This window comes from Triturus cristatus, chromosome 2_1 (genome assembly GCF_964204655.1).
Source record: "Triturus cristatus chromosome 2_1, aTriCri1.1, whole genome shotgun sequence".
Classification (NCBI taxonomy): domain Eukaryota; kingdom Metazoa; phylum Chordata; class Amphibia; order Caudata; family Salamandridae; genus Triturus; species Triturus cristatus.
Genome location: NC_140581.1, coordinates 1,059,140,021 through 1,059,163,451, shown reverse-complemented (window position 1 = coordinate 1,059,163,451; position 23,431 = coordinate 1,059,140,021). Strand labels below are relative to the sequence as shown.

General features: G+C 45.2%; 1 protein-coding gene across 2 annotated transcripts in view; it reads left to right on the top strand.

The window, feature by feature from the left end:
- The first annotated feature begins 267 nt into the window (after nt 1-267).
- C2_1H4orf54 (chromosome 2_1 C4orf54 homolog) overlaps nt 268-23,431 on the top strand; it is a 53,489-nt gene continuing 30,325 nt past the window's right edge. For both annotated transcript variants that reach the window (XR_014970868.1, XM_085635776.1), the window contains exon 1: nt 268-4,722. Coding sequence is in view for 1 of the 2 variants with exons in the window: in XM_085635776.1 (XP_085491902.1) it covers nt 352-4,707 (4,356 nt within the window). In the remaining variant the exon portion in view is untranslated. The remainder of the gene's footprint in view (nt 4,723-23,431) is intronic.

Sequence of the window (23,431 nt, the reverse complement as noted above, 5' to 3'; positions counted from 1 at the left end):
GGACTGGGACCAGACTGGCAGGATTTACCCCCGCAGTGCTGCGCTGCCATTGCCTACTGCCTGGGTACGGCTGCACACCCACTACATTTCCGGGCAGGGGTTTCCCCGGTGGATGCCCTTGGCATGACGTGCGCTGCCCCTTCGGGACAGGGATTCCATATGCTTTCCCTATATTTGCGGCTGTCTGGGGGGTCGGCCCCGCCGCGGCGGCTCCTTCTGTTACCGCTGGCACGCAGACTGACAGCACCCGGTGCCAGAGCGGCGGTGGCAGGCCACACGGCCGGACACGAGGGAGTAGAGCCCAAAGGGACCTGCACCGAAGGACCCCCCCAGACTTCTCTCGTCCTCGAGATGAAGGAGCCGCAGGTACCCCCGTCGGTGGCCGGGACGTCCCGCAGTCAAGAGGGCGACTGGCATAGCAAGAGTGCCCAGCAGACGGCCGGCAGAGCCCCAGAGAGCGAAGTTGGCATGGGTGTTTCATACCCAGTGGATGGGGCTGAGGCAGGTCTATCTAACGGACACGGGCCACCGGCAAGACCCTCTGTGCCAGCGGGGCAGGGCACCGACATCCCACACGCCCCTCCCAACGCGCCGAACAACACCTGTAACGGGGACGCCAGGGCCTGGACCTGCTACTCCCCCTACAGCGGCTCCAGCGACGAGGACACGGAGTGCATCGACATGAGCCCGGCCGAGGAGGGCGACGAGGCGGTGAAGGAGGCGGCCGGCTTCCTCTCCGACCCCGAGGAGGCCCACTACATCACCACCCACCAAATCCAGCTCTGCGAACTGGACCACGACGCAGACGGCGACTCGGGCCCGGAGCCGGGCGGCTGGGAGCTGGGCGAGGGCTCCCCCTGCCGCTCGCTGCTGGAATACGCCTCTTTCGACAGCGACTGCACCCTGGAGGATACCCAGACTGAGGGGGGCGACAGCTACATCAGCACGACGGCGAGCGACCCCTGCCCCTGGCGAGAGAGCAGCACTGACATGCCCAGCAGCAGCGCCGAACCGCACAGCGGCACCCACTCCGAGAGCGACACCCCTGCAGAGGAAGGCTGGCCCAGGGGCTGGGGCAGCAGCGGCAGCCCGGGCCAGGTCCGCCTGTCAATCACCGCCGCCCCCTGGGCTATAAATGAGCCTTTGCTGAGGGAGCAGCATAGCGCCCCCGCTGCCCAGAGAGAGGCAGACATGAGCCTGTGCGCCTTCAGAGCCCCCGAGGGCAGCCTGGGGAGGCAGCCGCAGTGTCTGGCGCTCGACCAAGCCCGGAGACAGGTGATCGCGGTGCGGGGGGCCGGCTGCTCCAGCGGAGCCTCCAGCGCTGTCAGTGAGCTGGACGAAGCCGACAGGGAGGTCCGCAGCCTGACTGCCCGCGCTTTCCGCAGCCTCGCCTATCCCTACTTCGAGGCGCTGAACTTCAGCTCAAGCGCCTCGTCCACCTCGGAGCAGGGCGCCGGCCTCGGCCAGTGGCCCGGCTACCTGGACTGGGCGGGCGGAGCTGCTCAGAAGGAACTTCATCAGAAAAGCACCGGTGGCAAAGGTGGCTCGGGGAAGAGCAATGTGCACATAGACTCGGTGCAGACCAGCCAATCTCTGGAGCTGGTGGTGAGCGGCCTGCAGGCAGAGAAGGCGGCCACCTCCGCTGGAGCCCGGGTGGTGACCCTGAGCGAGACCCTGAGCCTTAGCCACATCGCGGCCAGTGGCTCCCTGCTGGCCTGGAAGGAAGCACCTGCACCTGGTGAGGGCAAAGACAAAGGTCAGCTTCCAAAAGAGCCGGAGAAGGAGCTGCCGAACAGCAACAGTTGCAATCCAACCTGCCCAGCCGCAGACCCTGCAGACAGCATGGAGCAAGGCACGCACAAGTCCAAGTTCGCCTCCAACCTGCTGCAGAATGTCATCTCCAAGAAGATGCAGCTGGAGCAGGAGTTCAAAATGGAAAGGGGGGAGATCACTGACACATCCAACGAGGCATTGTCTACCTCCCTGACCTCCAAGGACTTTGAGGGACTGAAGGAAAAAGGCAGGGAGAGGGGCTTCCAGAGGCAGAGGTCGCGGCATTCGGAGTGCGATTCAGAGTACAGCCTGGCCACCCCGGTGGACTTTGGTGACTTTATAGAAGAGAAAGTAGCAACTTTGGGAAAACAAGCTGCTCCTTCACCCGGGGACAGTGGGGCGCACAAGTCTACCACTATGCAGTCAGCCCACACTGAAGGATCGGGGGCAGCCCTCAAGAGTGCAGCGGAGGCAGCCAAGGCCACCTTGCTGCGCAGCCAGCATAGCGCCTTCCGATCCTGGAAGGAGAAGGAAATCCAGAAGCTGGAGCAGAAGATTCTGGAAGAAAAAGTAGCTGTGCAAAGCAAAATCAAGATACCCCTGGGGTATGACGGGAGGGTCGAACACGGGGACACCACGGTTGGCCGGACGACCAAGCTGTCCAGCCTCTACGTGGCGGGGATCCAGTCTCTGCCTAAAGAAAACCAGCCTGAGAAGCAGGCCACCAAATACTCTGCCTCTACCTATGCACACCAAACCTGCTTCAAGCAAGCGGCCGACCGTAAGGAGGACAACTTTGCAAGTCCCGCAGCAGTTGCGCGCACTACCCAGAAGATGGTTCCTGAGGTGCAAGTGGTTCAGGCAGCAATCAAAGCCAAGGTGGGAGCGGACAGCAAAGGGGGTGGTGGCAACAACCCCTTCAGCATCGCTAAGTTGCTAACCCCGAGTCTGGCCAGGGCAGCCGAGGAGCTGAAGAATCAGCCCCCTGCTTCTCCGTCCAAGGTGGAGCTTCTGGAGAAGATGCCCCAATTCCTGGTACGGGATGTACGCGAGAGCAAGCCCAACAAGGCCCCAGGGTCGCTGCATCAGGTGCGAGATGTTAGGAAGCTGATGAAGAGCTCCTACCACCCAGAGGAGGCTGGTGCCAAGGGGGCCAGCTCCTCAACCTCACCCATGGTTATCACATGCCAAGCAGTGAATAATAAGGACGATGCCTTGCAAGCCAGGGTGAGGTCCTCTTCCCCGGACACTATCCTTGTGCACCGTGCTTCGGGTAGACTTCCTGTGGCAACTATTGCACCCAACAAGAGTGGCCCGCGGATGCCAGTGGTCAAAATTGTCTCAAAGGCCTGCAAGTGGCGACAGCAGCAGGATGAGAAGCTAGAGTCCGCCAAGCCTGGTGTTGAGCAGCCAAAGGAGTCACCTCCACCACACCCCACAGACCCAGGACATCCGGCGCTGGACAAACTGACTGCAGCAGTGAAGACCATGGAACAGCTGTATGTTTTTGATAAGAGAGAGTGGCGTCGCCGCAGTGAGGGAGACCCAGCTGGAGGTGCCCAGGCAGGTGGGGCAGCACTGGTTGGCAGTCATGTGCTCTCTATCATTGCCAGTGAGGAGGGCAGGATTCAGCCCAGTGGTGGCACCCAGTGGCCCCAGGGAGGCAAAGGCCAACAGACTAATCGTACACCTGAGCTTAAGCCTCTGCCACGCAGAAACTCACACCCTGGAGCAGACAGTAGCAGCAGCAAAGCCAACACCAGCATAAAGTCAGAGCCTGCCAGTCCTGGTCGCATCATTCCACCATGCAAGGTGGAGAGGGATCCTGTCAGAGCCTACCAAAAGCAACCACCTAGCAATGGAGGGAACAAGAACACTGCCAATTTCAGTGCAGGCCAACGGGCAGCACATCCTGCTGCAGCTAAGGCCACTCCGCAACAAGATTTATCTAGCATCCAAAGAATGAGCAAATCTCCAGGGCCGCGACCCCTTCTGCTCACCCAATCATTGTCTCTTGATGAGGGGTCTAAGCCCCAGCCTACCCGCGGCCCACCTCCCATCCGCCAGTATAGTGCTGACTGTGGGAACTACTTGAGTATGCCAACCAAGAGCAAAGTGGAGCCTGCCCCAGTCACAGCACCAAGCAGCTGTGGTCTTCCACCGTTCAGTGACAAGATCGTAAGTAGGAGCCCTCCACGCCAGACATCAGATCCACGAGGCAGAGAAGAAAGCAACCCACCCACCAGGACCCATGCTGCTGACCCTTCACCTCCGGCTGCTGTCATCTACCAACAGCAGCAGCCCTGCCTGACCCCACTGCTGCCTGGAGGCCCACCCACACAACTTATCTTCTCCCCACCACTTACAGCTGTACCACCAGAGCTGCTCCAACCACAGGGGGGACAACGCAGGCTGCTATTGGACCTGGCCACTGGGCAGTACTTTATGCTGGACACCCCAACACCCCCTGCTCGACGCAGGCTCTTCGATCCAGAGACCGGACAGTATGTGGACGTGCCGGTGCCCCAGCAGTCTGCAACACCCATGCACCTCCCTATGTCCCCTCTAGCACTTAGTCCGGGTGCATATGGTGCTACCTACATGATCTGTCCTAGCTTCGTGCCCACTACTACTGTGATGCCCACCCTACAAAGCCAGCTCTCACATTCAGGAAGTGAACAGAGCTATGATATGGGGAACTTTCGAGGCCAGAGTGGCCAACAGGGGGAGACAAGAGGCTTTGCTGATAGCCCTTACTATATGCCTACTGGGAAATCCACGGCACAAACCAATCAAAAAGGCGTTGGCCCTGCAGGATACCCGGAAGGAAAGCCTGTAATTAGTATAATGTCCCAGCAGCAACCTGGACCCAGGATCATTGCCCCACCATCTTTTGATGGCACAACCATGAGGTTTGTGGTTGAGCACAGATGAGGAAAAAGCTTGCTGGTGAGTGTTTCTCTATGTGTACAATCAAGCCAAGTATAAATATTGCACGATAAGTAATCACTGAATGTGATATAAATCATAATACTAACCTCTACGTATATTAGTTCTTTAGAAAGGTGGAACTGTACCCTGGAAAACTGAATTTCTTTTTTGGCTCTTAGACCTCTTTTGGGACAGAAATGCCCCTTGCATGTTAAATCGGTGGTATCCCTGCCGTGAGTGCCCGACTGCTTGTGAAACTGGTATCCTGACTTTTATTGGCCCTGCCTTAATGCTAATCTAGCATGTATGAGGAGGTGTCTGGTTGTCCCTGGTAACGCCAGGGCCAGAACCTGTTCTGTGACCTTGTAGGGCATACCAGGCTTGCCCTGTTAGTGAACAGCGGACTCCTGCCCATGCCCTGGATGCATCACATAAAACAGCGGTGGCAGTGCCCCCTTCTTTGTGATTCTATAGTGTGACGTGTGTCAAGGAGAAGTGAGCATAGTGGCTCCTCTCATGTAAAGTTCCAGTTATTTACTGCCACATTCCCATGACTGGAATGTGGAGACCCAGACAGTGAAGTGAGGGAGGAGGGAGACAAGGCCTCACTTAGAAAATAAATGAGGGCCTTGTTAGCAAAGTGCTGCTGATTAGCTCTCCATGAGCACTGACATTTGAAAGTTGGTAGGCACGAGCGATGGGATGGCAGCTTCTGTTATTTAATATGAGGAAGTTTGTAGGCAATGCCTACTCTCTTGTTTGACCTTGAATGCTGCTTCAGGAAGGCTGATGATAGAAAGGTGCAGATATCTCACACGTTTTTGTGCCCATGTTTTGGATACTCTTGCTTGGAGCCAGCCCCCTTGCTACCTGCTGTGATGGCCATAACCGTACACAAAGGCTGTATCTGAGGAACTGCCAGACCATGATATTTGAAAGCGAACCAATACAAACGTTTTCTGAAACCTTAGTGCATCTACATCTCCTGCCTGGAAAATGAGTCCCACAGTGGGTTTAAAAAAAAAACCTTTAGTTCAGCTCCAGGTTTTTCATGGCAGAGGAAGGGAGTGCTCTGTACAATACTCAACGGTTTGCTAGCACCTAGAACCCTTTGCCTTTTCAGAGAGGAAAGGCGAGTGTCTGGCCCTGCAGGAGGAGAGCCTGTCCAAGAGCATGATCCAGCTTTGTTCCTAGTGAGAGGAGCACTCAGAAGTTGCTGACCGTCCTTGGGAGCGAAGCCGGAGCTGACCATTGTCAAGAGGGGATTCCTGGTCTCCCATTGCAGCCCTTGCAGTCGACCCCATGCAAAAATCAAACCAAGAAGTCAGTCCACGCTGTCTAGCACCTGTGTGCTGACCGAAAACTTGATGTAGCTTCTGCCTAAACCGCCAAGTGAATGCAGAAGAGGAGCTAAGGTTGCAGCTGAAACAGGAGCTGATCCCTGTCTGAAGTCCAGAACTGCCCAAAAAAGCACAAGCCTTATGTGAACACACTTCAGAGTCTGCAACTGCTAAACTAGCACGTATCAGCTCTCAGCCTGGAGGCTGCAGCTGCCTACTTGGGCAACCTCCTAGTAGTCTTGCTTGCTTCTCCCTCACAGTGGGTCCAGCTTCAAGTGAAACTGCCACCTCTCCCTTATTAGCAGAGAGATTGGGCAGAGAGCGCAGACCAAGAACCACCAGGGACAGTTGACTGTGTACAATGTCAGCGGGTAAAGGGCCTCACACGAGATACTAAAGCAAATGCACAGACCGTGTCCTGCAACAGAAACTGATTTTTACCTATAGATCCATTTAATTTGGGTACAAACGTTTGACTAAACTGCAAACTGCTTGATTGAGTAGAGACCTAGTGAACATGTGCATGATCAGTGTCTATGACTAAAACCTAAGAGCTGTAGTAACTATGCCAACTCCTAGTCTGGGAAGTGGATACCATAGCTAGTTGGTTGCTTTACTAAGAATCATAGTGACAATTGCATTCTTACATCTGAGCTCAATTGAATATTGCTAAATTGCATTTTACTGTGATAACACATTTCTTTTTGCTGAGATAATCACTGGGCGGCACAAAGCGATTATTGTGTTTGTTGGTTGTCTGTTGAGTTTTCAGCTATTGCCCCAGTGCAACCTCCCTAAGGAGCCCTGGACTGCTCAGCCCCAGGAAATCAAGGAAAGGGTTGTAGTTGGCCCAGTTTGCAGAGCCATAGAAGAACAGACCCCAGGACACAAGCGGCAAGCTATTTAACCACTACAGATGTGGCCTTTATCTGCCCTGGGATCCCGACCAGGGTGGGAGATGCTCTTTTCATCCTCTAATATGGTCCACAGTGAGGGGCGTTAGGTGGAAGCTGGTTAAAATGAGATTAAACACTATGGTTTATCTGCTTGCATTCAAACTCCAAACAAATATATGTCAACTCTGGGAATAGGAAAATGTAAGGCAAATATATATTAATGGACAATATGAAAGTTGCTTGGTGGCATCATTTTTGTTTAACATATTTCTTCTCATTTGCCTGAAACACTTATACCAATTAATGCTGTGGTGTCCATAATTTTAGGCAGTAGACTGTCAGACTTGCTATATAGAGACAATGTGAGTTTTCTTCACCAGACGTCCAAGGGGCTTCAAAAACGTATACCGGATTAACTGGGTAAGAATCAGTTCAGTAGCACCTCTTTGCTAGTTGGAGCTTAACTGGGAACTGGTTGGAGGAATTGAATGATTCAACTACCTGGACCACCTAACCAGTAGGGGGCAGTTGGTCAGTGTATCAAAACACCATTGTTAGAGGGAAGTACCTGTATCATAGCCCTTTATTGCAATCTCACCATATGTATTGAAAGGGTTTTATCCCTCTGGTAATTTTGTATGAAGAAATGTAGTCCCTGTGTTAGTTTATAGCACTAAATTTGAGGGGTATGGGCCACGATAATGTAAAAAAGCCATAAAAGATATTGGAAGATCTGGCTAAGTTTGAAGCTAAACTTTGCAGTCACTGTTGAATTTAAGACCATATACTGCAGGCCCGGCTATACTCCAAGACCTTGGGCACAGGACTTTAAGAAGCAAGGCAATGCTAAGACCATATACTGCAGGCCCGGCTATACTCCAAGACCTTGGGCACAGGACTTTAAGAAGCAAGGCAATGCTTTCAACAGTGAAGATAAAGTGAAAAACTTGCCTCTCGAATTCCATGTTTTACCAAGTGCTGGTTGGAATAGCATGGCAAAGCAAGCACAAAGAGATGATGGATGGAGTGCTGAAACTTTTCAGACACTCACTCCCAGTCACAGATCTGGGTTTAATCCATCATGATTCTTTAGCTCACTTCACCACCCCAGTTCAGACCCAGCCATATGCAAATCAGTCTTGACCCTGTGCTTCATGGGAACAGTCGAGCCGAACTGCCAAGCCAGGTGTTAGTCATCAAAACATTTTTGTATTTGGCAGAGACCTTCTACAGAGGGAATTAGCGGGGGAGGCTCCAGCTGTGAGTGTTACAGGACATGGCTAGCACAGCCGATAGGACAATCTCCAAACTGCAGATTTTGACTGGTATGAATAAACTAAGCTCAAAATGAAAAAATCAGCAGCTCGCAAGAGACTTTGAAACAATATCTAAATTGACCTCATGCTAAAGCTATATTTGACTCATCATGTGCCTTTCCAGAATTATGTCTATTTCCACAAACATATTTATTTGATCAATTTATAGTATTTAGCCATGCTCAGATAAAGTTGAGAGTAATTATAGGTCATTGGGACAAGATCTGCAATCACAAGGGAAAGCAGACACTGTACCACATATAATGCTGGTTTGTCCATTGTGTAGGGAAGAAAGGTGCTGGGTTTTGGAACAGAGGCTATCTCCTCTAGATGGAGCCAAGAGGCCAGTTGGGTCTGGCTTCCTAGTGGAAGACTTTTTGTCTTTGCTCTTGGGTAATGGCATTTGCAAATACAATTGTTAGTGTTTTAATGGAGTTATGTTTTTTGTATAGTTTGACCTATAGGTAGACTTTTAGACAGACGATTGCACTGTGTTTAGGGTACTAATGCAAATAAAAAAAAACGTTTGGAACCCACTGAAGACAGTGGACTAGCATGCATTTACTTGCTGGTACAACCTCAGCCCTTCAATGTTTGTTTGTCCTCCTGTTTTATGTACAGCAGCCTGCTCTCAGTGGGTGGGATGTTTCAATAGCGTTAGAGCCATCTATTGTAGGCTGTACAGTATCTTCCGTGTCCCCCCTTCCGATCCAGGCCCTGTATCTTAGACCCTTAACGTAGGTAAATAGCCCATAACTAATAGCTTAACTTTCGGTTGTGGAATATAATTTTATACCATAGAACTGTATAGATGGCAAACATTTAGCAATGTTCAACTCTCAGCCATCGTTCTGTGGGACCTACAAAGAGCCCAGTGGATAAATGTTGCACTGACTTTTTTTGGAGACTCAACAACAGGTATGACACACACTCTGAGCTTCCTTTACTGCTGCTCCCTTATTATGCCCAGATCAGTGACATCATCAGTGTATCGCAAGAAAGTATGCTGCTAATATTGCTACCTGTTTTGAAGAGGAGCTTTAAGGTGAGAAAAACAGAAAGAAAGCATCACTTACAAAAAACATCCATTGTGTAAAATTCAAAAAATTAAAGATTTGACCTCTTAATAATACTTCACAATTAAAAAGAAATACTTATAGTTTCAGGGAAATCAATGTGCACCGAAATCCCAAGGTAAAATAGAGTAAAATATTACCACATCAACGTTTTATATGGAACCTGTCATGGGACCCTTTCTATTAATATTATACAGAGGTAGACTCATTGTTTAGAAAATCAGTCTACAGACATAATCATACGGCATACTAACCTAGAATTGAAAATGCAGAGTTGCATCAGACGATATTATTGGATTCATGTTTATTAAACCAATGTCTGTATACGCTTTACATTAAATATTGTTTCATGCTATTTGCAGTAAAAATGGAAATGTTGCCTGTACGTAAGGTTTTTTGAAAAAAACCTCTAATTCCTGAATTCACTGTGAAACTTTAAATCATTGTTTCTTTAAACCAAAGACTCACCAAGACACGTTTCACCTCTGGTAATCTTCAACATATAGATTCACACTACGGGCATTAGAAGTTGTGAATTTCTTTCCCCATCAATCTTGCTAAAATGTTCTTACAAGCTAGCAAAGTTTAAACAGCAATACAAAAAATAAAAAATAAATGTTTTTGGGCAGATATCAAATGCTTACTTTTAGTTCAAGAATTTGTCACAAAAAAGTTTTTACACAAAATCATTTTTTGCAAGAGTTTTCATTTACAATTGAAGAAAGGTTACAAAACATTGCAACTTTTCCAAAGTTTATAAAGTTCACACAACTTTGCAAGCCAAATGAAAATTTTACCCACCACTAACTTGCACTATTCATACAAAAATAAACTCTCCTGGATCCACTGCATCCCATACATACAGCCAAAACAAAGAATTGTCTTGGAACTTTACTTTCTGAAATTAATTCAACAGATGAACCCCTAGGTGCGACCTTCCTGGAGACCTGCTCATCTACAGTGTGCTTTTTAAATGCATACATTCAATCAACTTGTCAACCTAATATTAAACATGCATATCAGTCAGCAATTTATCTGTTCATGGTGTAATATAACAAAACGTATTAAATATATAGTTTTTAGAAAATATATTACTTTGAAATTACTTTGTGGAATAAAGTTCAGCAAAAAAAATTTCAGTCCTGTTTTAAAAAAAAAAAGATTATCGGACACTGATTGCGCTGGACAAAAAACCAGCTCCCCACCCTGCTTATCACTAAATGCCACACTCACAGGTAATCCATTTGTGAATCTACCTACATTTCCTGTGCTGTTTTTCCTCAAACTAAACATTTTGAAAAGTTAAACCAGTGAAATAGAGGTCTGTTTTTCCTTTTTAGTGACTTTGCTTAAAAAGTAGGCAATTCACCAGAAATTTCACAAAATACACTTAAAGTGCTAGGCTGCAATAAGGGAGGAGGAATAAGGGTATTGGGAACAGATACATGAGGGTTAAAAGAATGGTTGAATAGTGACAGAATCGTAAAAACTCGGGGCCCGATTCACAGAACTAATTTAAGACAAAATCTTAAACTTACTACGATTTTGGTATTCACAGAAGGCACTTACTCATTTTGGTATTCACAGAAGGCACTTACTTACTCATTTTGAGTAACTTACTCATTTTGAGTAACTTACTCATTTTGGTATTCACAGAAGGCACTTCCTCATTGATGAGTAAGTGCCTTCTGTGAATACCAAAATGAGTAAGTTACTCAAAATGAGTAAGATACTCAAAATGAGTAAGTTACCTCATTTCGGTATTCACAGAAGGCACTTACTCATCAATGAGTAAGTGCCTTCTGTGAATACCAAAATGAGTACGTTACTCAAAATGAGTAAGCTACTCAAAATGAGTAAGTAAGTGCCTTCTGTGACTACCAAAATGAGTAAGTGCCTTCTGTGAATACCAAAATGGTAGCAAGTTTATGATTTTGTCTTAAGTTAGCTCTGTGAATCAGGTCCTCAGTTAGAGAATTCAAAGTAATAGGGAAGATGTGAAGCAATGGGGAAAAGAGAGAGCTATGAGTACCACATAGAAGGATCTCTACACATCTTAAAGAAAACACACAGTTCCAGAAGCTAAAGGACAAAGAGTCAAAGAGCAATATTCAGCTAATCGACCCAATTGAGTGCCAATTGTCAGTGACAGAGGCACTGGACATAATAAAGGAGATCAGTTATAGCTCCAATAGATTTCCAAAGTCATTTATTCCAAATGGGTGGCTATTGGTCATATGATTGGGGTAGTGTCCATGGGTGGCCCACTACACAGACAATACTTCGGGGGGTTGTGGGTTTGGGGTTCTTGCTTGCAACTAGAGAACATGGATTTAGAGTTATAGTACAGTTGTGCCTTTAAGTACAGTTGTGCCTGTGGTATATCTGAAACATTGAAGGGCTGAAAGTTAGTAAAAAGGGTCTTGCATGTCAAAATATCAAACCTAAGAATATCATGCTACAAAAATATCTTAACAAAAATATCAACAGCTGAAAATTGACAATAAAAAATATATATAGGCAAGCATATAAGGGATGAAGTACCCACTGCGTACATTATAAGGGTATTGCAAGTCACAGAGTAGTTACATAACCATATAGAGGAAGGAAGCCGAAGTCTGAGTACCTTTAAATAGTAATGGAACTCCGAGGTGACTTGCATTATCCTTAAAATGTAATTCCACTGGGTACTTTTTCCCATATAAAATATGATCACACCAACCCCTTTCCCACACACCATTCAAAACCTTGGTACATAACACTTTCATATGAAAGAGTGAGCATGTTTGCAAACATGATGAATAAAAATAAAACCTCTAGTGCAAAATGAAAAACATCAAACCCCTGTTAGATATTTGTTGCACACTGAAATTAGAAACAATTCAATACAAGTTAGTTTAAAAAACAACGTTGCAGTACCTCGGAATGTGTAGAAATATGCACAAAAATGTAAGCTTTACTCTATATAAGGGGGTTTCAAAAAATAAACATATTCTCTCTGCTTGTCATTGTAAGCTAATAAAATAGAGCAGAATAATAAAAAGCAATGTTCTGATTTTGTTGCTATAAACCGCTGCTTCAATTGTGCTCCCTGATCTGACCTGCCTTTCGCCTGGTCTGCTAGCTCTGGCAGCAGGCAATGTGACATGAGAACTCGACTGAGGTAACTTCAAATAGTCGAGTTTCTAGTTGTCAATTATAAGGAAATTAGAGACTGGCATTTATACAGGGATTACAGAATCCAATGTATTATAGAGTTACTCTTCTAAATGCCACATTTACGTAACCATAAAATATATATGCATTGTCAAGGTAATTTATATAAAGTTTAATATAGTAAACCTGACATCACCTATGTATATATAAACATATGTCAGAATATTGATAAAAATATATTCTGCCATAAATAATGTGGAATAAATATTATTTACAAAAATATTTGTTTTAGTGGGTTTAGATGTCTTAATATTATCTTTGGTTGGGCAATATTTCTGTAAACAATATTTAGGACTCATTATCTTTGTCCGACAATATTTAGACCAAAATGGTCTGATACCATAACCATATTCTTACTTTGATTATATTTCGGTAATTGGTATTTTTGATCCAATATGTTTGAAGTAAGACATTTAGGGCCTGATTTAGATCTTGGCAGGTTGAATACTTCTTCACAAATGTGCCGAATATCCTGTCTGCTGTGTTACAAGTGCCATAGGAAATAATGCACTTGTAATACAACGGAACGGATATCTGTCACGTTTGTGACAGTATCCCATCCGCCAAGCTCTAAATCAGACCCTTAGTTCTCAATATTCTGAGACTATACCACAAAGCTTTTCATAATTAGGGCATCCTACCTGAGGAAATGGGAATCTTCCCTAAGGTCAGTAGTGAAAGAGAAATTCTCCCTAAACATTCTTGTTTCACTGAGGCTGGAAAGGTGGATTGTAAGGTCCCCCCAAAGTCATGTGTTGTATGGGTCAGGTTGTGGCAATGCAGGATAAATGCCTACAGTCGTACAGTGTTTCCCATAAATTCTCTGCTCTCTTACAAAGCAGTAGTCCTCAGTTTCATTGCCGTCCGCTGAGCCGCAAGTTCCTTTTGGCTCCTGGAAAGCTCACTTCTGGGTCAGAGGTCGAGTCATCTCCACACTGGGAAGAAGGATTTCCTCTTTTTACAGGCATGTTATAGCAGGAGTCCTTCTCAAAGAATCTCAGTCTTGTTGTCAGTCTTGCGGCAAACAATAATACCCAGAATCTGATTACTATGCATGTATTCCACTGTACTGGTGCAAAAGAGTGTTTTAAGAAGCTTAGAAAAATAAATGGAGCTGACACGAAAAAACCTGTTCTTATCCAGTTCTGGAACAATGTACACAAGCCAGGAGCAATAAAAGGGTGTGCATTCTTCAAAATCCATAACTTTGGCCAATCAGAGTGGGGCACATCCAACTGGGATTTCTCTACTAAACAGAGGTGGGAGTAGGTTCCAACTTGCACAGGCAATGTATGTTTGAAGATAGTACATGTAGAAGGTCAGTAGACCCATATTAAAGGAGAGCATGTAAAAAGGCCAGAGTCTGTCACTAGCATCTAAACTCTCATCAACCATCTGTTTTTACATTGCATGGTTATGTGACAGTGGCATCCGGTGTTGGGAGTGATGCAGTGTTTTGTGTTCACTTCCATGAAATATAAAGAAAAGGATTGGGGTGTTGCAAGTGCTATTATGTCTAGATCTAAAATCCTAGCAGATGGTGTGATATTATAAGTGGGTATGTTATAGGAGGACACTTGTGAACAGGTTTTAGGAGGCCAGAGATAAGCAGGTGATATGGGGAAGTTGTTGAAGGTGAGAGTAGCAGTGGTGATTGGGCGATAGGTGGGTAGTGGTGAGCGGGGATAGGTGGTAGTATAAATATATATGTCACAAGGAATTAGGAAGTACATAGTGATGAGTAAGTAGTGTTGCTGTGGCTAGAGGACAGGAGTAGGTAGAAGGTGGTTTATACATGTTAAATTAAGGCATTAGTGGAGAGCGAGCTCAATAACTGTGGTTACAGAGTGCAGGTTCATAAGTACACAAGGAAGGCTGCTGTCGAAGATGTACCTACCACATGCCCCAGTCTCACCAGATCTTGACCATTGCATTCCGTCCATCAATTTTGTGTCTTTTGCTTCCTCGTCCTAGGTGTGCTGGGTATGCCCAGACATGGGTCCTGGGCTCACTGTGCCACTGGTTTCAAGCTATCCTGGCTCATGAGGGGTGAAACCCCGAAACCGGCCTTAGGATGCCGGTTTCCAGTCCAGGGAGAACCTGGCTTGGCAGTTCAGGCTGGACTGTTCCCATGAGGAACAGGGTCAAGACTGATTTGCATATGCCCAGGTATAAACTGGACTGGCATGGTAAGCAACAGAATGATGGATTTAAGCTAGATCTCTTGACTGGGGTTGAATGCTTTGATTTGTTCTGCATCCCATCCATCAATTGTGTGGTTTTTTTCTTCCTCGCCCTAAGTGCACCGGTTATGCCCAGACGTGGGTCTCGGGCTCACTATACCACTGGATTCAAACTATCCAGGCTGATGAGGGGAGAGACCCTGAAACCAGTCCTAGGATGCTTGTTTCCAGTCCAGGAAGGACCTGGCTTTGCAGTTTAGGCTGGGCTGTTCCAATGAGGCACAAGGTCAAGACTGATTTGTATATTGACAGGTCTAAACTGTGGTGGCATGGTGAGCAAAAGAATGATGGATTTAACCCAGATCTCTTGACTGGGGGTGAATGTTTTGATTTGATCTGCATTTCGTCCATCAATTGTGTGTCTTTTGGTAAACACATGGCAGACAGCAGCGCTCACCACACACAGTGACCCTGGCCTCACTGCACATCAGTCATCTGCACACCACCTGGAAGAAGATTGATACCTTCCTGGATCCTGGAGGAAAAATATATACGTATCTGTGAAGTACTGTTAGCTGGTCCCAAAGTTGGGGAGACCTGACCAAAAAAGGCAATTGCAGAAAGAGGATGAACCTAAGAACCTTTCTGTGTTTGTTTTGCTGTATGTATCTTTTGCCGAAGTAGATTTTTTAAGGGGTGCATGGGCATAAGGAGGTATGCACTGCAAGGTATGCATTGCAGTATTTGCCCTGTGCCCTTGCATCAGTAAATACACAATGTATAAAGCAGTACCTGACTGGCATTTTCTGGTGCAGGAGTATGGGTAGGCATGCACACCTGGAGATGCTGAGGCCACCCTGAGCCCTTGCATTGGTAAACACATGCAAAAGAACGATTGATGGGGAGAATGCAGAACAATGTCACACATTCACCCCAGTACAGAGATCTGGGCCTAAATCCATCGTTTTTTTGCTCACCATGCCATTCCAGTTTGAACCCAGCCATATGCAAATCAGTCTTGACCCTGTGCCTCATGGGAACAGTCCAGCACGAACTGCCAAGCCAGGTCCTCCCTGGACTGGAAACAAGCATCCTAGGACCGGTTTCGGGGTTTCACCCCTCTTAAGCCAGGATAGCTTGATTCTAGTGGCATGGAGAGCACAGGACCCACGTCTGGGCATACCCGTCACACTCGGGGTGACAAATGCAAAAACAACAGTTGATGGACAGAATGCAGAACAATGTCATACATTCACCCCAGTACAGAGATCTGGGCCTAAATCCATTGTTTTTTTTCTCCCCATGCCATTCCAGTTTGAACCCAGCCATATGCAAATCAGTCTTGACCCTGCGCCCAATGGGAACAGTCGAGTAGTTACGTGTGGTTCTGTCGATTAGATAAGTCTGTCAGTATCCAGATCTAAAACATAAAAGACGCCTCAGCGGATTCTCTGTTGAGTTCTATGGGAAAAATAGTATGATGAGTCACGCCAAATCAAGCCATTCTTTATTCAATCATCCAATGATCATAAAGATGCGATCCAGTACAGTCTTACATGAAAGAACACAACATAGCAGCGTATTCAGACATGAAATATTAAAAGCGAAATAAAAGAATAGAAAAAAGAGCAATACTAAAAGTGAATTCGTGACATTCTGTGCCCTCAAATGTATGACACGTTGCATAAGGGTATGATGAGTCAAAAAAAAGTGCAAAAGTACAAGATGACTCAGCTGTCCCACTGTGACATGATAAAACATCGCCTACCCCAAACCTCCAACAATGTTTATCTTTAAGGGGAAAGTTATTTGTAATTAACAGGACAAGGATCAGAGCAGTGGCGTTTCACAATAGTAATGATACAATACAGAGAATATATGGAGTTTGAATATATAGGGACATACATTTAAAGTGCTTGCTGAGTCATGAGAGCAGTATCCAGGATTTGGTTTGCTATACTTTGAATATCGCGTTGATCTTACCCAATTAAAAATGTAATAAATGTTCTCAGAGGCCATTAAGCAAATAGAGTGACAAGATGGTTTATCTAATTTTTGAATTCAGCGGTTGAAGTTAACGGTTGGTGTTGCCAGAGCTGAGTGTTTGTAAAATGCTGACCTTTGTTTTTTCTCAGACGACCCAGTATTTTCAAAGCTCGGACATCCGAGCTCTGTTAAACCTAGTAGCTTTCTTTAGAGCACTATTTATAACATTTTCCACCATACAAACAACATTGAAGTCAACATACACACGTGTAACCCGAAGCAGAAGTCCCAAACCGCCCTAAATGCAGTTTTCTAACATGGTTATTCTGGTCTAAGTTTTGGAGACATCAAGTCAAAGGATGTTATATTTATTTTTTTGCGACTTTTTAGTCTTTTAGAAGATTTCTTGTTATTAAAACGCCTATGATCAATAGGCGTTATTAAAACGCCTATGATCAAAGAATTTAGTTTTGCTACAGAAACCATAAATATTGTCTTTATTGAGGTGACCCAGGAACCCACATTGAGAAAAGGAGGAGTATAAAGAATCTTCACTATGCAGTTGTGAAAAGAGTGGTGAGAGGGGGTTTGCATGCATTTCACCTGGATATTTAATGTAGTTTGACTACTTCAAACTAAACTGCAGTATTACTTTTTTTTACAATAGTAACCTGTTTTTATATGGCGCTTCATAGAGGACTTCTGTCGTATTTAAGCTCTATAAATAACAGTTACTCCTGTTACTCATATTGCTGTACTCGATACGATATGTGAACTGAGCACTATGGTAATAAGAGTCCCAATTCATTAATTGTCCCAAAGTTCTCAGTATTTCTCAATGGAGAAGATTTGCAATTCCACATGTGGGGTCGTATTATGCAAAAAGCCCAGGGGTCCGAGGGATGTGTGCGCTTGGTTTTTGCAGCCTAGGGCCACTTTCTTATTACAGAAGTGGGTGCCTATGCTTCCTAAGTCCTTCAGCACTGTTGATCATGCCAGTGCTAGAAGTGTATCAACAGGACCCAGGGCAGGCCATTATTTGCATGGGAGTGTGGCTCCACACAAGTGAGGGAATTGTTTGCTCATGGGGCAAATTGCACACATGGAGGTGGCCCGCAGTCAGTGCAACCCATCCACTGCCCATGCAGGTAAGAGCGGTGGGGCCGGGTTGTTGGGGGGTGGGGGGGATTTGACAGACGACCATGAGGGAAAATTAAATAAAAAAATACTTTTCTCTGGTCGTCGTCTGCAGAAATCCCCCCCCCCGTCCCCCCGCTCTTATCTGTACGGGCTGTGGCTGGTGCAACCCCAAGGCATCCCCTTGCAGGCAAGTCCAGTTCTCTCAGGCCGGCCCGGCAGTGTTTGGTGGCTCTCCATTTTACAGGAGGGTCTCACAACAATCAGGGGCACCCATACATGCTCAATTAATAATTGTGAGATATGGGAGAATCAGGGGCCGCTTATCGCATTCTACAGCCCCCCCCTTTATTTTGCATTAGGCAACTGTCTGTACTGTTAGCAGCTCCTTTGCTGCACTTTCCCAATCTGCACCCACTTCACACACTTAAGGGAGTGTCGCAGCTCAGAGGGATAAAGTGAACCTTATCTGAAAGCGGCACCTAATCTAAGACAGATATATTTTTAAAACGCATTGCAGCTATTAAGCGCGGAGGGCAGAGGAGCACTTTCCTTAGGTTAAGGGATATGTGCCAAGACCTGTGCGTTGCAGGAGCAAAAACAGATGTTTACATAGGCACGAGATAACACAGTAATGCAAACAGAAATGGGCATAAGTAGAAACAAACAGATTTGTGTATACAGATTAGGGCTCCACTGCTTTGGGGAGCAGGCAGTAGGAGCAGGGAAGGTAGATGAAGAAGGGGAGGGTCATCATTTGTTTTCTGAAGGTTAACAGCTTGGGAGTCAGCTCAGCATAGAGTAGACACTGCGACATTCCCACCGGATGCGTTACTTTACACCAAGAAAATATATAACATCATTGCATGTATTCCTGAATCAAACCGTTTGACCCAGTGTACTAATTGTATAGCTCTTCAATCACTGGCCTACACAGCACCCAGGATAATGTACTTTAAGGATCTTTCTCAAACAATCTTTCTGCTTCTCTATCTCCAGTTCATTCAGCACTTCCTGCACAATCTACGTACCCTTCCCTATCTTCCTTTCTGTCTATTATGTGCATCTCTCACCCCTATCTATTCACCATGCCACATAATTCCACAACACAAATACACTCAACACCTCACAATTCCAACCCACACAATTGCACAACTAACAATTCCAATACAACCCACACAATTCCACTCCACAACCCATACATTCACTACACTGCAAACCAAAAACCATAGCTAAAATACCTTGTAATTTACAACACCATTAGCTTTAACTCTCGAAAATGCGAGACCTATTGCATTGCAAATGCTTGTTCTTTTCTACTGTTGGAGGTCTCCAGTTTCATCAAGTTTGTGCTGTGAGAGATGCATTTGCAGCCGGAGTGATTTTTTTTAGCCAAGTGAACTTCTTACCTATAATGGGTGGTGTGGTAGCTGATACAGACATATTTTAACTTAATACTCGCTGGTGATCTTTGAGAGTGTGGGTGATGTTGTGGTACACGAGATGCTTGCAATACATCGAATATCACCTTTAGAAGTATGAGGAAGGAAGCAAGTGGGGTGGTTAGTGTTTCCTGCCACATCAATGTGTGAATGATTGGGTGGGTTGGTGGTGGGAGTTTCATTCTGTGATGGAAGTTTAGTTGCTTACATATTCTATTCTGTTGTTCAGCATTTCGGGCTGACATTTTTCATGCAAAAGCTGCACTGCATCCCAAACCCCACAGAGCTGGTGTCAAAATCACAGTATAGTATTTTCTGTCAAAGAAAGTAAAAACTGAATGCAATTGGATATGGATTGAATTACTTTATCTTCCCCATTATTATGTTACATTTCTGTACAATAAGTCAGATATGACATTCGTGCACATTGAAATGCTTCTAAATGGTGTTTAAAATGTTTATTTGTATTTTCAGTAATGAAATTCAGATTTTTACATTTGTAAGTATACCTGATAATACATCATCAGAAACAGTGAAACTGAAAATCTTCAGAAAAATGCAATTACTTTAACAGAATTGATGAGTTACCACATCTTGAATATGGTGTATACCATAAAATTCAAGTACAATGGATTTTATGTGTTAGGTGCATCAAAAGTGGCATGGAAACTTATGAAAACACAAGATATCTTTTGAATGAAAAAAATGGTACCTATTTGACTGCTAGGAGCAGTAAAAAAAGAGGAAGGACTATTGTGCTGCCTCAATACAATTAAACAATGGTTGGATTATATAGAATTCACTATTAGTTCTAGTGTTCTATGGGATTTGATAGTTCGTGTAATTGTTTTCTGTTATTTCAGTTAATACAGCTATTAGTTTCTGGCTGCTATGAGCATTAAAGTAAGAAAGTAAAGCATAATATGAAGCATACAGCCTTGACATAAAATAAAGTTCAAAGAAGAATCTAAAAAAACATACCATTAATTTTTTTTAAAGTGAAACGGAAAACATACAATCCAATAAAATATTGAAAGCACTGCTGGCGAATCCAAGAGGAAGGTATCTTACATCATTGCATTCACACGAACCTGTAAGCACTGTAGTCCTCTAATACCTAATAACTACCCCTTTTACAAACTTCATAAGACAAACAGTACTGATAGCCAATCTTCCATTTCCCCCACTTTATTGCTGTTCAATGTTGGCTAATTCCCTTCTACTCTCTCTTCCATAAAGTGACATGCAAATAGTGTGGGAGGGAAATTTGCAGCACCTTTGTGGCACAACCAGCTCCTCTTTTCTGGCAATGAGATTTTAGACTAGACCTGTCGATGCTACAGAATGGCCTATCCTTATTAACGTGAATGTATATCTAATACCAGCAAGTGCAACGTTATTTATTATCTTCTATTTTTTTCTTTCAATTCATCTCCTCAGTGGACACAATTAGAAAAGAAACCCTTTACTTCTCACACCTATGGCTGAGGTAGTGCATTTCCAGTCGCGATACATAGGTCTCCGGTGTAGAAAAGCTCATTGTGTCTTGCATGGCTTCGGAGGTCCCACTTTAACAATGGCTGGAAGATTGATTCCACCATCTCAGAAAGCCATTTCAGTGTTGAGTAACTGAATGAAGAAGGTCAAATGGTGATGGGTAGGTTTGTTTCACTTACTCTGTGAGACACCCAGAGGAAATGCAATAATCCAATAACATTTATAGAGTGCATGGCTGCCTCCGAGGAGGCGTCTCAGCACTAGCGGTTCTGAGGTGTGCTGCGGGATTAGTCAGAACCGTTGCAGTGAGCCTACCTATCAAATAGGTATGTTTCCAGCAATTTGCGGAATGTTGGCGGTTAGGAGTTCCAGAGTTTGGTGGTCAGGTAAGAAAGGGAACGGCCATCTCTTCTTGTCTTGTTGATCCTCAGGACAAATGAAAGTTTTTGTTCGTTGGACCTGAGTGCTCTCGCCTGATGATAGGGAATTAATCTTTTCCTTAGACAGCTGGACCCTTTATGCTCATGTGCTCTATAGGCGAGTGTTAGGGCTTTAAATGTGATGCGGCTAGCAATGGGCAGCCAATGAAATTTGCGCAGGGAGGCCGTGACAGAGGCACGGGCAGGTAACTCCAGGATCAACCGTGCTGCTACATTCTGAATGATGTGTAAGCGGTGGAACAAGTAAGCTGTAAAACCCAAATACAGGAAGGACCAGTATAAGGAGGTGTGGGCCCCAAAGAGTACTACATACTCAACGTACACTTCCTTCTGAATTGGCATCTTAGTGAGCTTTCGAACAACTAATATCTCATTCTTTCTGAAGGCCTTACAAGGCTATGTAGAAATGTAACCTATACTGTCACTACTAACATTAAACCATCAAATGCAATAACAGAGAGGTAGAACAAAGCTTGAATAATATCCCCATAACTTACTGACATATTAATGAATCGATTCAATAACTTGAGGACACCCTGATCTTTGCAGATCACCTAGTAAGAGGTCCTGGATTGACAAGTGATGTACATTGTGACAATGTCCTCCATCCTAATTGCCCCCACTGAATTCAAGACCTCAGAATATTAATTAAAGAAGTACATTTTCAAGCCTGAAGACCTGCTGTGTTACTGGTGTAAATAATTTTTTTGCATACCTTAAATTATTTGTAGTCTGTCTTACAAAGGAGGAACTTAAATGTGAGATTTTTAAATCGCCTTTTATAGACCACATCAAATGTTTGCTAGTGATTCAGGTTCATCCCACCGGATCTCACTCTCATCATTGTTATGTTATGTCATGTTATGTGTATTTATAAAGTACACTATCACCCTCCAGGGTATCCTGGCGCTGAGAAGGTGCCTTTGACTAGCCGTGCCTATAGTAGTTTGGTTAATTGAAGAGTCAGGTCTTCAGCTTCTTGCGGAATTCAAAAAGAGAGAACGAGGTTCTGATGTGGAGTGGGATGCCGTTCCACGTTTTAGGGGCGATGTAAGAGAACACCTGTCCTCCTGATCCAGTTCTGTTTACGCGTGGGATGTGTTTGAGTAGGAGTCATACAGAGCGGAGTTGTCTAGGTGGTTGATGAAAGGCGAAGTGACTGTTCAGGTAGGATGGGCCCAAGTTGTGTAGTGCCTTGAATGTGTGTGTAAGGAGTATGAAATTAGTGTGTTTGTGTATCGGGAGCCAGTGGAGCTCCCTGAGGTGTGGTGTAATGTGATTTCTATGTGGAAGGTTGAGTATGAGTCTGAATGCTGAGTTCTGGATTATTTGTAGTTTTCTAGTAAGTTGATTTGTGATTCTGGCGTAAACCGTGTTCCCCTAGTCCAAGTTGCTGCCGACTAGGTCATTAGTGACAGTTTTTCTAGTGTTTCTTGGGACCCATTTGAAGATCTACCTCATCATCTTCATGGTGTGGAAGCTAGTGATGGTGTTGACTTGTGTGGTCATGTCCAGTTTCCTACTGATAAATATTCTGAGGTTCCTGGTGCGGGTGCGGGGTGGGGGTGTGGGGCTGAGTTCATCTGGCCACCATTTCAAGTCCCATGGTGAGGTGCCGCATATCACCACTTCTGTCTTGACCCTGTTGAGCTTGAGACAGTTTGCTACTTTGGTCCTGCAATCAATGAACTCGTTTTTGTGTTGGTGGGCTTGCCAGAGAGGCAGAGTATGAGTTGCATGTCATGGGTGTAGGTGATATCATGTGCATAGATGACATTGGCCAGAGGGATCATGGATGCATTGAAGAGGGTGGGGCTGAGCGATGATCCTTGAGGCACTCCACAGATGGAGTTCTGGACTTCTGAGGAGTAAGATGCCAGGCTGCTGCCAGCATATTCTATATCTATAATATGAATTGCAAGAGCTGTGTGCTTAGTGCTCCATATCTGTTGATGGCGAGGGATGCAACAAAGTCAGTGATGTCACTGGCAAAACTAGTGAGGGGTCCTGGTGGTCTCTATACAAGGGTTCTGCTCCAGGGGCAAATTGGCTGTCATTCGCCTAGGGACAAATTGTCTGTGATGTATATCTTGAATGTGAGATGTTCCATGTAGCTTTTAAGTGTATGAGGGCTGACATCTAACTTAATTTTTTTTGGCACGAAAATATTAATGTAGGATTATCACTGTGCAAGCATA